The sequence below is a fragment of the Pseudophryne corroboree genome, chromosome 6 (genome assembly GCF_028390025.1).
Source record: "Pseudophryne corroboree isolate aPseCor3 chromosome 6, aPseCor3.hap2, whole genome shotgun sequence".
In the NCBI taxonomy this organism is placed as follows: Eukaryota; Metazoa; Chordata; class Amphibia; order Anura; family Myobatrachidae; genus Pseudophryne; species Pseudophryne corroboree.
In genome coordinates, this window is record NC_086449.1 from 167,581,740 (window position 1) to 167,597,804 (window position 16,065).

The 16,065-nt window shown below is 49.8% G+C and overlaps 1 protein-coding gene across 1 annotated transcript in view; it reads right to left on the reverse strand.

Moving 5' to 3' along the window:
- The window catches only part of SNRNP27 (small nuclear ribonucleoprotein U4/U6.U5 subunit 27), a 135,253-nt gene extending 119,564 nt beyond the window's left edge, over positions 1–15,689 (reverse strand). Inside the window, exons 1-2 of the mRNA XM_063932098.1 lie at positions 15,449–15,689; positions 12,712–12,826 (exon numbers count right to left, since the gene is read on the reverse strand). Coding sequence (XP_063788168.1) covers positions 12,712–12,826; positions 15,449–15,488 — 155 coding nt within the window. The 5' untranslated portion in view covers positions 15,489–15,689. The remainder of the gene's footprint in view (positions 1–12,711; positions 12,827–15,448) is intronic.
- Between the last annotated feature and the right edge of the window lie 376 nt (positions 15,690–16,065).

Genomic DNA, 16,065 nt, shown 5'->3' on the forward strand with positions numbered 1-16,065 from the left:
GGACGCCCAGGACGAACCTGTGTTCACCCCCTCTGGAGCTAATGGTGTCCAGTAGCCGAGGAAGCAGATCCTATCATTTAAGTAGGTCTGCTCCTCTCTCCCCAGTCCCTCGATGCAGGGAGCCTGTTGCCAGCAGTGCTCCCTGTAAAAAATAAGATTTTACTTACCGATAAATCTATTTCTCGTAGTCCGTAGTGGATGCTGGGGACTCCGTCAGGACCATGGGGATATAGCGGCTCCGCAGGAGACAGGGCACAATAATAAAAGCTTTAGGATCAGGTGGTGTGCACTGGCTCCTCCCCCTATGACCCTCCTCCAAGCCTCAGTTAGGATACTGTGCCCGGACGAGCGTGCATAATAAGGAAGGATATTGAATCCCGGGTAAGACTCATACCAGCCACACCAATCACACCGTACAACCTGTGATCTGAACCCAGTTAACAGTATGATAACAACGAAGGAGCCTCTGAAAAGATGGCTCACAACAAGAATAACCCGATTTTTGTAACAATAACTATGTACAAGTATTGCAGACAATCCGCACTTGGGATGGGCGCCCAGCATCCACTACGGACTACGAGAAATAGATTTATCGGTAAGTAAAATCTTATTTTCTCTGACGTCCTAGTGGATGCTGGGGACTCCGTCAGGACCATGGGGATTATACCAAAGCTCCCAAACGGGCGGGAGAGTGCGGATGACCCTGCAGCACCGAATGAGAGAACTCCATGTCCTCCTCAGCCAGGGTATCAAATTTGTAGAATTTAGCAAACGTGTTTTCCCCTGACCAAGTAACTGCTCGGCAAAGTTGTAAAGCCGAGACCCCTCGGGCAGTCGCCCAAGATGAGCCCCCTTCCTTTTGGAATGGGCTTTTACCGATTTTGGCTGTGGCAGGCCTGCCACAGAATGTGTAAACTGAATTGTATTACAAATCCAGCGAGCAATCGTCTGCTTAGAAGCAGGAGCACCCATCTTGTTGGGTGCATACAGGCTAAACAGCGAGTCAGATTTTCTGACTCCAGCCTTCCTGGAAACATATTTTTCAGGGCCCTGACAACGTCAAGTAACTTGGAGTCCTCCAAGTCCCTAGTACCCGCAGGTACCACAATAGGTTGGTTCATGTGAAAAACAGAAAACCCCTTAAGGAGAAATTGAGGACGAGTCCTCAATTCTGCCCTGTCAGAATGAAAAATTAAGTAAGGGCTTTATATATGATAAAGCCGCCAATTCTGACACACGCCTGGCTGAAGCCAGGGCTAATAAAATATCTCACATGGAAGGTGACGATGCTAAGTCCACAGTGGTGAGTGGTTCAAACCAATGTGACTTTAGGAAACTCAAAACAACATTGAGATCCCAAGGTGCCACTGGGGCACAAAAGGAGGCTGTATATGCAGTACCCCTTTTACAAACATCTGAACGTCAGGCACTAAAGCCAGTTCTTTCTGGAAGAAATTCGACAGGGCCGAAATTTGAACCTTAATGGACCCTAATTTTAGGCCCATAGACAGTCCTGTTTTCAGGAAATGTAGGAAACGACCCAGTTGGAATTCCTCTGTAGGGGCCTTCTTGGCCTCACACCACGCAACATATCTTCGCCAAATGCGGTGAAAATGTTTTGCGGTTACATCCTTCCTGTCTTCGACCAGGGTAGGGATGACTTCATCTGGAATGCCCTGTCAGGATCCGGCGTTCAACCGCCATGCCGTCAAACGCGGCCGCGGTAAGTCTTGGAACAGACAAGGCCCCTGCTGGAGCAGGTCCTTTCTTAAAGGTAGAGGCCACGGGTTTTCCGTGAACATCTCTTGAAGTTTCGGGTACCAAGTCCTTCTTGGCCAATCCGGAACCACGAGTATCATTCTTACTCATCTCCCTCTTATGATTCTCAGTACTTTTTGTATGAGAGGCATAGGAGGGAACACATACTCTGACTGGTACATCCACAGTGTTACCAGAGCGTCCACCGCTATTGCCTGAGGGTCCCTTGACCTGGCGCAATATCTAGTTTTTTTGTTCAGGCGGGACGCCATCATGTCCACCTTTGGTTTTTCACAACGGTTTACAATCATGTGGAAGACTTCCCGATGAAGTCCCCACTCTCCCGGGTGGAGGTCATGCCTGCTGAGGAAGTCTGCTTCCCAGTTTTCCACTCCCGGAATGAACACTGCTGAGAGTGTTATCACATGATTTTTCGCCCAGCGAAGAATCCTTGCAGTTTCTGCCATTTCCCTCCTGCTTCTTGTGCCGCCCTGTCTGTTTACGTGGGCGACTGCCGTGATGTTGTCCCACTGGATCAATACCGGCTGACCTTGAAGCAGAGGTCTTGCTAAGCTTAGAGCATTGTAAATTGCCCTTAGCTCCAGTATATTTATGTGGAGAGAAGTCTCCAGACTCGATCACACTCTCTGGAAATTTTTTCCTTGTGTGACTGCTCCCCAGCCACTCAGGCTGGCATCCGTGGTCACCAGGACCCAGTCCTGAATGCCGAATCTGCGGCCCTTTCATAGATGAGCACTCTACAGCCACCGCAGAAGAAACACCCTTGTCCTTGGAGACAGGGTTATCCGCTGATGCATCTGAAGATGCGATCCGGACCATTTTTCCAGCAGATCCCACGTAAAGGTTCTTGCGTGAAATCTACCGAATGGGATCGCTTTGTAAGAAACCACCATTTTTCACAGGATCCTTGTGCAATGATGCACTGATACTTTTCCTGGTTTTAGGAGGTTCCTGACTAGCTCGGATAACTCCCTGGCTTTCTTCTCCGGGAGAAAACATCCTTTACTGGACTGTGTCCAGAATCATCCCTAGGAACAGTAGACGTGTCGTCGGAAAAAACTGCGATTTTGGAATATTTAGAATCCACTCGTGCTGTCGTAGAACTACTTAAGATAGTGCTACTCCGACCTCCAACTGTTCTCTGGACCTTGCCCTTATCAGGAAAGCGTCCATATTTCTTTTAAGAAGAATCATCATTTCGGCCATTACCTTGGTAAAGACCCGGGGTGCCGTGGACAATCCAAACGGCAGCGTCTGAACTGATAGTGACAGTTCTGTACCACGAACCTGAGGTACCCTTGGTGAGAAGGGCAAATTTGGACATGTAGGTAAGCGTCCCTGATATCCAGTGACACCATATCGTCCCCTTCTTCCTGGTTCGCTATCACTGCTCTGAGTGACTCCATCTTGATTTGAACGCTTGTATGTAAGTGTTCAAATATTTCAGATCTCACCTAGCCGTCTGGCTTCAGTACCACAATATAGTGTGGAATAATACCCCTTCCCTTGTTGTAGAAGGGGTACTTTGATTATCACCTGCTGGGAATACAGCCTGTGAATTGTTCCCAATACTGCCTCCCTGTCGGAGGGAGACGTTGGTAAAGCAGACTTCAGGAACTTGTGAGGGGGAGACGTCTCGAATTTCCAATGTACACCTGGGATACTACGTGTAGGATCCAGGAGTCCACTTGTGAGTGAGCCCACTGCGTGCTGAAACTCTTGAGATGACCCCCTACCGCACCCGAGTCCGCTTGTACGGCCCCAGCGTCATGCTGCGGACTTGGCAGAAGCTGTGGAGGGCTTCTGTTCCTGGGAATGGGCTGCCTGCTGCAGTCTTCTTCCCTTTCCTCTACCCCTGGGCAGATATGACTGGCCCTTTTGCCCGCCTGCCCTTATGGGGACGAAAGGACTGAGACTGAAAAGACTGTGTCCTTTTCTGCTGAGATGTGACTTGGGGTAACAAAAGGTGGATTTTTCAGCTGTTGCCATGGCCACCAGGTCCGATGGACCGCCCCTTTATACGGCAATACTTCCATGTGCCGTCTGGAATCTGCATCACCTGACCACTGTCGTCTGGCAGATATGGACATCACATTTACTCTTGATGCCAGAATGCAAATATCCCTCTGCGCATCTCGCATATATAGAAATGCATCCTTAAAATGCTCTATAGTCAATAAAATCTTGTCCCTGTCAAGGGTATCAATATTTTCAGTCAGGAAATCCGACCAAGCCCCCTCAGTGCTGCACATCCAGGCTGAGGCGATTGCTGGTCGTAGTATAACACCAGTATATGTGTATATACTTTTAGGATATTTTTCAGCTTCCTATCAGCTGGCTCCTTGAGGGCTGCCGTATCTGGAGACGGTAACGCCACTTGTTTTTATAAGCGTGTGAGCGCCTTATTCACCCTAAGGTGTGTTTCCCAACTCGCCCTAACTTCTGGCGGGAAAGGGTATACCGCCAATAATTTTCTATCGGAGGAAACCCACGTATCATCACACACTTCATTTAATTTATCTGATTCAGGAAAAACTACAAGTAGTTTATTCACACCCTACATAATACCCTTATTTGTGGTACTTGTAGTATCAGAAATATGTAACACCTCCTTCATTGCCCTTAACATGAAACGTGTGGCCCTAAAGGAAAATACGTTTGTTTCTTCACCGTCGACACTGGAGTCAGTGTCTGTGTCGACCGACTGAGGTAAATGGGCGTTTTTACAAGCCCCTGACGGTGTCTGAGACGCCTGGACAGGTACTAATTTGTTTGCCGGCCGTCTCATGTCGTCAACCGACCTTACAGCGTGTTGACATTATCACGTAATTCCTAAATAAGCCATCCATTCCAGTGTCGACTCCCTAGAGAGTGACATCACCAATACAGGCAATTTGCTCCGCCTCCTCACCAACATCGTCCTCCTACATGTCGACACACACGTACCGACACACAGCACACACACAGGGAATGCTCTGACAGAGGACAGGACCCCACTAGCCCTTTGGGGAGACAGAGGGAGAGTTTGCCAGCACACACCAAAAACGCTATAATTATACAGGGACAACCCCTTATACAAGTGTTTTCCCTTATAGCATTTTTATATATGTAATCATATCGCCAAATAAGTGCCCCCCCTCTCTGTTTTAACCCTGTTTCTGTAGTGCAGTGCAGGGGAGAGCCTGGGAGCCTTCCTCACAGCAGAGCTGAGCAGGAAAATGGCGCCGTGTGCTGAGGAGAATAGGCCCCGCCCCCTTTTCGGAGGGCTCTTCTCCCGGAGTTTGTGAGATCTGGCAGGGGTTAAATACATCCATATAGCCTCAAGGGCTATATGTGATGTATTTTAGCCATAAAAAGGTATTATACATTGCTGCCCAGGGCGCCCCCCCCAGCGCCCTGCACCCTCAGTGACAGTTGGTGACTGTTGGTGAAGTGTGCTGACAACAATGGCGCACAGCTGCAGTGCTGTGCGCTACCTTATGAAGACTGAAAGTCTTCTGCCGCCTGTTTCTGGACCTCTGGACCTCTTCAACTTCGGCATCTGCAAGGGGGGTCGGCGGCACGGCTCCGGGACGAACCCCAGGGTGAGACCTGTGTTCCGACTCCCTCTGGAGCTAATGGTGTCCAGTAGCCTAAGAAGCAAATCCATCCTGCACGCAGGTGAGTTTTCTTCTCTCCCCTAAGTCCCTCGTAGCAGTGAGCCTGTTGCCAGCAGGACTCACTGAAAATAAAAAACCTAACTTAAACTTTTATTCTAAGCAGCTCAGGAGAGCCACCTAGATTGCACCCTTCTCGTCGGGCACAAAAATCTAACTGAGGCTTGGAGGAGGGTCATAGGGGGAGGAGCCAGTGCACACCACCTGATCCTAAAGCTTTTATTATTGTGCCCTGTCTCCTGCGGAGCCGCTATATCCCCATGGTCCTGACGGAGTCCCCAGCATCCACTAGGACGTCAGAGAAATAGAAAAATCCAAACAAAAATGCTTTCTAATGCAAAGAACTCAGGAGAGCTCCCTGCAGTGCGCCCATCTTCCTCTGGGCACAGTGTAAAACTGAGGTCTGGAGGAGGGACATAGAGGGAGGAGCCAGTGCACACCCAGAATCCAAAGCTTAAAGTGCCCTATCTCCTGCGGAGCCCGTCTATTCCCTGTGGTCCTTACGGAGTCCCCAGCATCCTCTAGGACGTTAGAGAAAATTATTTACTGTTTTGTTGCCTTTTTGGCCAACATCAGAGAAAGACTGCCATCGAATGCTGAGTATAGGAGGCTACTGTCCCATCATGAAAAACACCCATGCAGTTGTTATTCATGGCAATGGTCTACCACACACACTGCTTTTTTAGGGAGAGGATAAGCTCCAAATATTTAACTTAAGGGGGGTACACACTAGGCAATTTCAGCCTAAAAAATAAACGTTAACGATGTTATTTATTTTTAGGGTGAAATCGCTAAGTGTGTATGGGGGTGATATTGGTGACCTTTAGGAAGAAAGATATAAACTAAAGAAACATATTTAGTTATATTTAAGTGTAATTTAGAGTAATGTGTTCTTCTGCTTTTAAATAGGTGTAGTATGTTATGCCGGCGGTCAAGCTCCCGGCGGCCAGCATACCGGCGCCGGAATCCCGACCGCCGGCATACAGACAGCTGGGCGAGCGCAAATGAGCCCCTTGCGGCCTCGCTGCGCTCGCCATGCCGCGGGCACGGTGGCGTGATACGCTATCTAGTCTCCCTGCAGGGGGGTCGTGGACCCCCAAGAGGGAGAAAAGCTGTCGGTATGCTGGCAGTCGGGATTCTGGCGCCGGTATGCTGGTTGTCGGGAGCCCGGCCGCCGGCAAACTGAAGACCACCTTTTTAAACACGTCTCCCATTAGATCAAGTTGAGAATAGTAAAAATAAGAATTTACTTACCGATAATTCTATTTCTCGTAGTCCGTAGTGGATGCTGGGGACTCCGTAAGGACCATGGGGAATAGCGGCTCCGCAGGAGACTGGGCACAAAAGTAAAGCTTTAGAACTACCTGGTGTGCACTGGCTCCTCCCCCTATGACCCTCCTCCAAGCCTCAGTTAGGATACTGTGCCCGGACGAGCGTACACAATAAGGAAGGATTTTGAATCCCGGGTAAGACTCATACCAGCCACACCAATCACACCATATAACTTGTGATCTAAACCCAGTTAACAGCATGATAACAGAGGAGCCTCTAGAAAAGATGGCTCACTACAGCAATAACCCGATTTTTTGGTAACAATAACTATGTACCAGTATTGCAGACAATCCGCACTTGGGATGGGCGCCCAGCATCCACTACGGACTACGAGAAATAGAATTATCGGTAAGTAAATTCTTATTTTCTCTAACGTCCTAAGTGGATGCTGGGGACTCCGTAAGGACCATTGGGTTTATACCAAAGCTCCCAAACGGGCGGGAGAGTGCGGATGACTCTGCAGCACCAAATGAGAGAACTCCAGGTCCTCCTCAGCCAGGGTATCAAATTTGTAGAATTTTACAAACGTATTTGCCCCTGACCAAGTAGCAGCTCGGCAAAGTTGTAAAGCCGAGACCCCTCGGGCAGCCGCCCAAGATGAGCCCACCTTCCTTGTGGAATGGGCTTTTACAGATTTTGGCTGTGGCAGGCCTGCCACAGAATGTGCAAGCTGAATTGTACTACAAATCCAACGAGCAATAGTCTGCTTAGAAGCAGGAGCACCCAGCTTGTTGGGTGCATACAGAATAAAACAACAAGTCAGATTTTCTGACTCCAGCCGTCCTGGAAACCTATATTTCCAGGGCTCTGACAACGTCTAGCAACTTGGAGTCCTCCAAGTCCCTAGTAGCCGCAGGCACCACAATAGGTTTATTCAGGTGAAACGCTAAAAAACCACCTTAGGGAGAAACGGAGGACAAGTCCTCAATTCCGCCCTGTCCGAATGGAAAATCAGATGAGGGCTTTTACAGGATAAAGCCGCCAATTCTGACATGCACCTGGCCCAGGCCAGGGCCAACAGCATGACCACTTTCCATGTGAGATATTTTAACTCCACATATTTAAGTGGTTCAAACCAATGTGACTTTTGGAACCCAAAAACTACATTTAGATCCCAAGGTGCCACTGGAGGCACAAAAGGAGGCTGTATATACAGTACCCCTTTCACAAACGTCTGAACTTCAGGGACTGAAGCTAGTTCTTTTTGGAAGAAAATTGACAGGGCCGAAATTTGAACCTTAATGGACCCCCATTTCAGGCCCATAGACACTCCTGTTTGCAGGAAATGTAGGAATCGACCTAGTTGAAAAATTCCTCCGTCGGGGCCTTACTGGCCTCGCACCACGCAACATATTTTCGCCAAATGCGGTGATAATGTTTTGCGGTTATATCTTTCCTGGCTTTGATCAGGATAGGAATGACTTCATCCGGAATGCCTTTCTCCTTCAGGATCCGGCGTTCAACCGCCATGCCGTCAAACGCAGCCGCGGTAAGTCTTGGAACAGACAGGGTCCTTGCTGGAGCTGGTCCCTTCTTAGAGGTAGAGGCCACGGATCCTCAGTGAGCATCTCTTGAAGTTCCGATTACCAAGTCCTTCTTGGCCAATCCGGAGCCACGAATATAGTGCTTACTCCTCTCCATCTTATAATTCTCAGTACCTTGGGTATGAGAGGCAGAGGAGGGAACACATACACTGACTGGTACACCCACTGTGTTACCAGAGCGTCCACAGCTATTGCCTGAGGGTCCCTTGACCTGGCGCAATACTTGTCGAGTTTTATAAACATGTGGAAGACTTCTGGGTGAAGTCCCCACTCTCCCGGGTGGAGGTCGTGTCTGCTGAGGAAGTCTGCTTCCCAGTTGTCCACTCCCGGAATGAATACTGCTGACAGTGCTATCACATGATTTTCCGCCCAGCGAAGAATCCTTGCAGCTTCTGCCATTGCCCCCCTGCTTCTTGTGTCACCCTGTCTGTTTACGTGGGTGACTGCCGTGATGTTGTCCGAATGGATCAACTCCGGGTGACCTTGAAGCAGAGGTCTTGCTGAGCTTAGAGCATTGTAAATGGCCCTTAGCTTCAGGATATTTATGTGAAGTGATGTCTCCAGGCTTGACCATAAGCTCTGGAAATTCCTTCCCTGTGTGACTGCTCCCCAGCCTCGCAGGCTGGCATCCGTGGTCACCAGGACCCAGTCCTGAATGTGCGGCCCTCTAGAAGATGAGCACTCTGCAACCACCACAGGAGAGACACCCTTGTACTTGGTGACAGGGTTATCCGCTGATGCATCTGAAGATGCGACCCGGACCATTTGTCCAGCAGGTCCCACTGGAAAGTTCTCGCGTGGAATCTGCCGAATGGGATTGCTTCGTAGGAAGCCACCATTTTTCCCAGAACCATTTCATTGATGTACTGAGACTTGGCTCGGTTATAGGAGGTTCCCGACTAGCTCGGATAACTCCCTGACTTTCTCCTCCGGGAGAAACACCTTTTTCTGGACTGTGTCCAGGATCATCCCTAGGAACAGAAGACGAGTCGTCGGAATCAGCTGCGATTTTGGAATATTGAGAATCCAATCGTGCTGCCACAACACTACCTGAGATAGTGCTACACCGACCTCCAACTGTTCCCTGGATCTTACCCTTATCAGGGAATCGTCCAAGTAAGGGATAACTAAAATTCCCTTCCTTCGAAGGAGTATCATCATTTCGGCCATTACCTTGGTAAAGACCCGGGGTGCCGTGGACCATCCATACGGCAGCGTCTGAAACTGATAGTGACAGTTCTGTCCAATAAACATGAGGTACCCTTGGTGAGAAGGGTAAATTGGGACATGAAGGTAAGCATCCTTGATGTCCCGAGACATCATGTAGTCCCCTTCTTCCAGGTTCGCAATCACTGCTCTGAGTGACTCAATCTTGAATTTGAACCTCCGTATGTAAGTGTTCAAGATTTTAGATTTAGAATCGGTCTCACCGAGCCGTCCGGCTTCGGTACCACAACAGTGTGGAATAATACCCCGTTCCCTGTTGCAGGAGGGGTACCTTGATTATCACCTGCTGGGAATACAGCTTGTGAATGGCTTCCAAAACTGCCTCCCTGTCAGAAGGAGACATCGGTAAAGCCGACTTTAGGAAACGGCGAGGGGGAGACGTCTCGAATTCCAATTTGTACCCCTGAGATATCACCTGAAGGATCCAGGGGTCTACTTGCGAGTGAGCCCACTGCGCGCTGAAATTCATTGAGACGGGCCCCCACCGTGCCTGATTCTGCTTGTAAAGCCCCAGCGTCATACTGAGGGCTTGGCAGAGGCGGGAGAGGGCTTCTGTTCCTGGGAACTGGCTGATTTCTGCAGCCTTTTTCCTCTCCCTCTGTCACGGGGCAGAAATGAGGAACCTTTTGCCCGCTTGCCCACGAAAAGACTGCTCCTGATAATACGGCGTCTTCTTATGTTGAGAGGCGACCTGGGGTACAAACGTGGATTTCCCAACTGTTGCCGTGGCCACCAGGTCTGAAAGACCGACCCCAAATAACTCCTCCCCTTAATAAGGCAATACTTCCAAATGCCGTTTGGAATCCGCATCACCTGACCACTGTCGTGTCCATAACCCTCTACTGGCAGAAATGGACAACGCACTTAGACTTGATGCCAGTCGGCAAATATTCCGCTGTGCATCACGCATATATAGAAATGCATCTTTTAAATGCTCTATAGGCAATAATATACTGTCCCTATCTAGGGTATCAATATTTTCAGTCAGGGAATCCGACCACGCCAACCCAGCACTGCACATCCAGGCTGAGGCGATTGCTGGTCGCAGTATAACAGTATGTGTGTAAATACATTTTAGGATACCCTCCTGCTTTCTATCAGCAGGATCCTTAAGGGCGGCCATCTCAGGAGAGGGTAGAGCCCTTGTTCTTACAAGCGTGTGAGCGCTTTATCCACCCTAGGGGGTGTTTCCCAACGCACCCTAACCTCTGGCGGGAAAGGATATAATGCCAATAACATTTTAGAAATTATCAGTTGTTATCGGGGGAAAACCACGCATCATCACACACCTCATTTAATTTCTCAGATTCAGGAAAACTACAGGTAGTTTTTCCTCACCGAACATAATACCCCTTTTTGGTGGTACTCGTATTATCAGAAATGTGTAAAACATTTTTCATTGCCTCAATCATGTAACGTGTGGCCCTACTGGAAGTCACATTTGTCTCTTCACCGTCGACACTGGAGTCAGTATCCGTGTCGGCGTCTATATCTGCCATCTGAGGTAACGGGCGCTTTAGAGCCCCTGACGGCCTATGAGACGTCTGGACAGGCACAAGCTGAGTAGCCGGCTGTCTCATGTCAACCACTGTCTTTTATACAGAGCTGACACTGTCACGTAATTCCTTCCAACAGTTCATCCACTCAGGTGTCGACCCCCTAGGGGGTGACATCACTATTACAGGCAATCTGCTCCGTCTCCACATCATTTTTCTCCTCATACATGTCGACACAAACGTACCGACACACAGCACACACACAGGGAATGCTCTGATAGAGGACAGGACCCCACTAGCCCTTTGGGGAGACAGAGGGAGAGTTTGCCAGCACACACCAGAGCGCTATATATATACAGGGATAACCTTATATAAGTGTTTTTTCCCTTATAGCTGCTGTATTTTTAATACTGCGCATAATTAGTGCCCCCCTCTCTTTTTTAACCCTTTCTGTAGTGTAGTGACTGCAGGGGAGAGCCAGGGAGCTTCCCTCCAACGGAGCTGTGAGGGAAAATGGCGCCAGTGTGCTGAGGAGATAGGCTCCGCCCCCTTCTCGGCGGCCTTATCTCCCGTTTTTCTGTGTATTCTGGCAGGGGTTAAATTCATCCATATAGCCCAGGAGCTATATGTGATGCATTTTTTTTGCCATCCAAGGTGTTTTTATTGCGTCTCAGGGCGCCCCCCCCAGCGCCCTGCACCCTCAGTGACCGGAGTGTGAAGTGTGCTGAGAGCAATGGCGCACAGCTGCAGTGCTGTGCGCTACCTTGTTGAAGACAGGACGTCTTCTGCCGCCGATTTTCCGGACCTCTTCTGTCTTCTGGCTCTGTAAGGGGGCCGGCGGCGCGGCTCTGGGACCTATCCATGGCTGGGCCTGTGATCGGTCCCTCTGGAGCTAATGTCCAGTAGCCTAAGAAGCCCAATCCACTCTGCACGCAGTGAGTTCGCTTCTTCTCCCCTTAGTCCCTCGATGCAGTGAGCCTGTTGCCAGCAGGTCTCACTGAACATAAAAAACCTAAAACTAAACTTTTCACTAAGCAGCTCAGGAGAGCCACCTAGTGTGCACCCTTCTCGTTCGGGCACAAAAATCTAACTGAGGCTTGGAGGAGGGTCATAGGGGGAGGAGCCAGTGCACACCAGGTAGTTCTAAAGCTTTACTTTTGTGCCCAGTCTCCTGCGGAGCCGCTATTCCCCATGGTCCTTACGGAGTCCCCAGCATCCACTTAGGACGTTAGAGAAATAAGAGATCAACTTGAGTTCTCAATAGATATGAAGTATTAGGTATCTAGTGTTCTAGCTAGGATGTGGGCAGGCGATCTATGCTAGCGCCCAAGTCGTGAACGCTCGAAAAGGGGACATGACTGGCCAGGGAGGGTGTGTGGCCATTTTACTGTCACTACTGGGGGCGTGCCCAGCATGCTGGGCTGCCTCCGAGCCTTCCCCTCACTGTGTATAGATACATGCGCACGGCATCCGTTTACCCGGCGGTGATTGGCAACTGCAACTTTTTCCACCCACGGTACACGGCGACCTGCGGGTGGAGAAGGCACAGGGCAGGCTGTTTTAGCAGGGCACTGCTAAAAAGGGCAGGGCGCATTTTCCCCTTTTCAAATCTGCTAAAACAGCCAACCATGAACATTAGTTATCTATTGATTTACATCACCCATCAAAACCTATTACCTGGAGCGGCGTCTGTGCGGAGATCGTGAGCGGCTTCTCCGTCTCTCCCGGGATCTGGATCGCTCTCGTCGTCTTCTCTCACGCTCCCTAGAGGCGGATCTGGAACGCCTGCGCTCTATAAAGGTATGCATAAAACAGGTTCAGAAACGTAACAAAATCTGTTCGGGCTAATCTCGACCAGACAACCCCTATTCAAAGAGCGGCCAAATCTGACAGTCGAATTTGGCCGTTCCCTGTGTCCTGTCCTGCTGTCAGCGGCTGCTGGGTGCGCTGACAGCAGCGGCGGGGGGAGCGGCGCGAGGCGGCCGGCGGGGGAGCTTCCAGTAGCAGCCGGAGCTGGCAGCGGGAGTGATGTCTGCGGCGGCGGGGAAGGCACTACAGGTAATACTCATCCCCGTAGCCCGCTGCACCGCTCCCCGTCTCCTCACCTCAATCCGACTTGTTTTCAAGTCGGATTGAGATTGTCGGATTTGGCCCTGTTTCCGACAGCAGCACGTGGATCAGCAGGTATTCCGCCGATCCACTTGCTTTCCGGAAGCAGGTGGATCGGCGGAATACTCGCCGATCCACTTGTCGGAAAAAATGTGCCCCTATTGAATAGGTCGGAACGCCTTTCGACCTATTCCTGTCGGAAACGGACGTCTTTCCGACAAAACTGCAGTTTCCGGCTCTTATTGAATACATCCCTTAGCCTCTACCACCTCTGATTTTAGGCTATTCCACCCATCCACTGGGGGTAATTCAGAGTTGATCGCAGCAGGAAATTTGTTAGCAGTTGGGAAAAACCATGTGCACTGCAGGTGGGGCAGATATAACATGTGCAGAGAGAGTTAGATTTGGGTGGGTCATATTGTTTCTGTGCAGGGTAAATACTGGCTGCTTTATTTTTACACTGCAATTTAGATTTCGGATTTTAACACACCCCACCCAAATCTAATTCTCTCCGCACATGTTATATCTGCCTCCCCTGCAGTGCACCTGGTTTTGCCCAACTGCTAACAAACTTGCTGCTGCGATCAACTCTGAATTAGGCCCACTATCCGATCTGTGGAGTAATTTTTCCCTAAGTTTCCTCTGAACCTATCTCCTTCCAGTTTAAGTGCATGTCCCCGCATTCTAATACTTATTTACCTTTGTAGCATGTTTTCCTCCAGTACCTTGTTAAAACCATTGATACAGTATATTTGAAAATTTCATGTCCCACTTTTCCCTTCTCCAAACTATAATTATTAAGATATTTAAATTTTTCCAGGTAAGTTTTGTGATGTAGGCCAGGTACCATATTAGCGGCCCTTCTTTGTACGCTCTCTAATATATTTATATCCTGGAGATATGGTCTATAGAACTGGCCACAGTATTGTAGATGAGGCCGTACCAATGACCTATACAGTGGCAATATTACTTCTCTCTGCTGCTTCCTCTCCCTATGCAACCAAGAGTCTGACTAGCCTTCCTCATTGCTTTGTTACATTGCTTACTTGCCTTTAGGTCACCTGAAATAGTGACTCCTAGATCCCCTTTCATACGCTTTAATTTCCATTATGGGTTCAATCCTATCATGCATGATGATTTCACAGGTGCAAAACATCGCGGCAGCACTTTACGGCGGTTCGAATATGTACAAAAGTGCTCGCTGCCCCATAGGGCTCCGAGCAATTTGGTGCGAATTCAGCCCGAAACCTGACTGTGAAGGGTGCAAGATCAGGTGCTGTTACCAGCGTTATAACGCTGCAGCAACTGCATATTGCACCCTTTACGGATAATAGGATTGATCTGTTTATTTAGTCTTTGGGTGTATGAGGCCCAGGTGCATGATTTTGCATTTAGTTGCCACTCTCTTGACCTTTCCACTAGCGCAGTAGTAACCTAGGGGATGATTCAGATCTAATCGTAGATGTGCTAAATTTAGCACAGCCACAATCAGTTACTCTAACACGCGGGGGGTCGGCCAGCACAGGGCTAGTCCGCCCCACGTCAGCCCTTGCCCCCTCCTCAAAGGTGCAAAAGCAAAAAGCATTGCATGGCAGAGATGCTTTTGAACCAGGCGAGTAGTTCCCTGCTGCACTGGCAGGTGGCTACCCGCCCGGTCGCAGGACCTGTGTGTGATGTCACACAGCCACTGCGGCCCGACCCTGCAACGGTCCATGTCCGGACCGTGCCCCACCAACTACGTTCTAATGCTGTTGGCATGCCCTCTCCCGCCCCGTGACGGCCTCTGCCTGTCAATCAGGCAGAGGCGATAGCGGGCCTGAGATGCCTCCCGGGGTGCGCACGCGCAGTGCTAAAGGGCTTCAGACTGCGATCGCTACCGTGATCCTGTCTGAATGACTCCCCCCCCAAAAAAAAATAAAAAAAAAATGCAGTCCTCCGGGCAACTCAACAGTCCAGAGTTTAAGGATATCCATGCTTGAACACAGGTGACCTAATTAGTACCGCAATCAGTTTGATTACACCATCTGTACACAAGCAGGCATATCTCTAAAACCTGGACTGTTGGAGTGTCTTGAGGACCGCGTTTGGGAACTGCTGCTCTAGCCTACCTACATGATAAATCATTTGTGTTACCCCACCCAGTGTGTACACCCTGCTGCATACCCCTGTGCTAGTATGTGCAGTTAGGCATATGATACATATAACCAGCACAGTGTCATTACTGCGCAGCCGCACGGGCACCGCAGCCAGAGGGCGGGACAGCTGCCCGGTCACCCCGCTGCTGGGCACTGGGCTCCCAACTCACCTCTACGCCGGTCCGGGGACCTGCTCCTGCTACGCACCATCTTCTCACAACACCGGGCGGAAGCCTGGAACGTCCCAGACACTGTGCGGCGTGTGTGCTCTCGCAAAGCTTCCGGCTGACAACAGGTTCCGAGGAGAAAGGTTCCGGCCGCAGCTCCTCCGCTCGCGCTGTAACTCCGCAAAGACACGTTATTTCGCGTCTTTACCGCGTGCTGCAGCCCGCATTATTCATGTACTGACTGGGTGCTAGGTTAAAGGTAATTATCAGGACAGGAGGCCCCAGTGTAGAGAAAATATTCGTCTGCTGTGTGGAAATAATGCTTAGAATACGAGCTTCCTTACTTTATATAAGCTTCAAGCACTCTATAGTCATGATAAATAAATTATTTATAATATTAATAATGTGCCTTACGGGGGAGGGGAGAATTGCTTTTTGATTGCGGGACTGGGAGGATGAGACTGCCGCCTGGCGGGAGCACTGAGAACAGCAAGTGTGGTGTAGCTCAGGATCAGAGTAGGGGGTGTGGATCGGTGGGTCGACAGTCAGGTCGACCACTATTGGTCGACAGTGACTAGGTTGGTGTCGTTTTCTTTGTAAAGTGATCGGGAACCCCAATT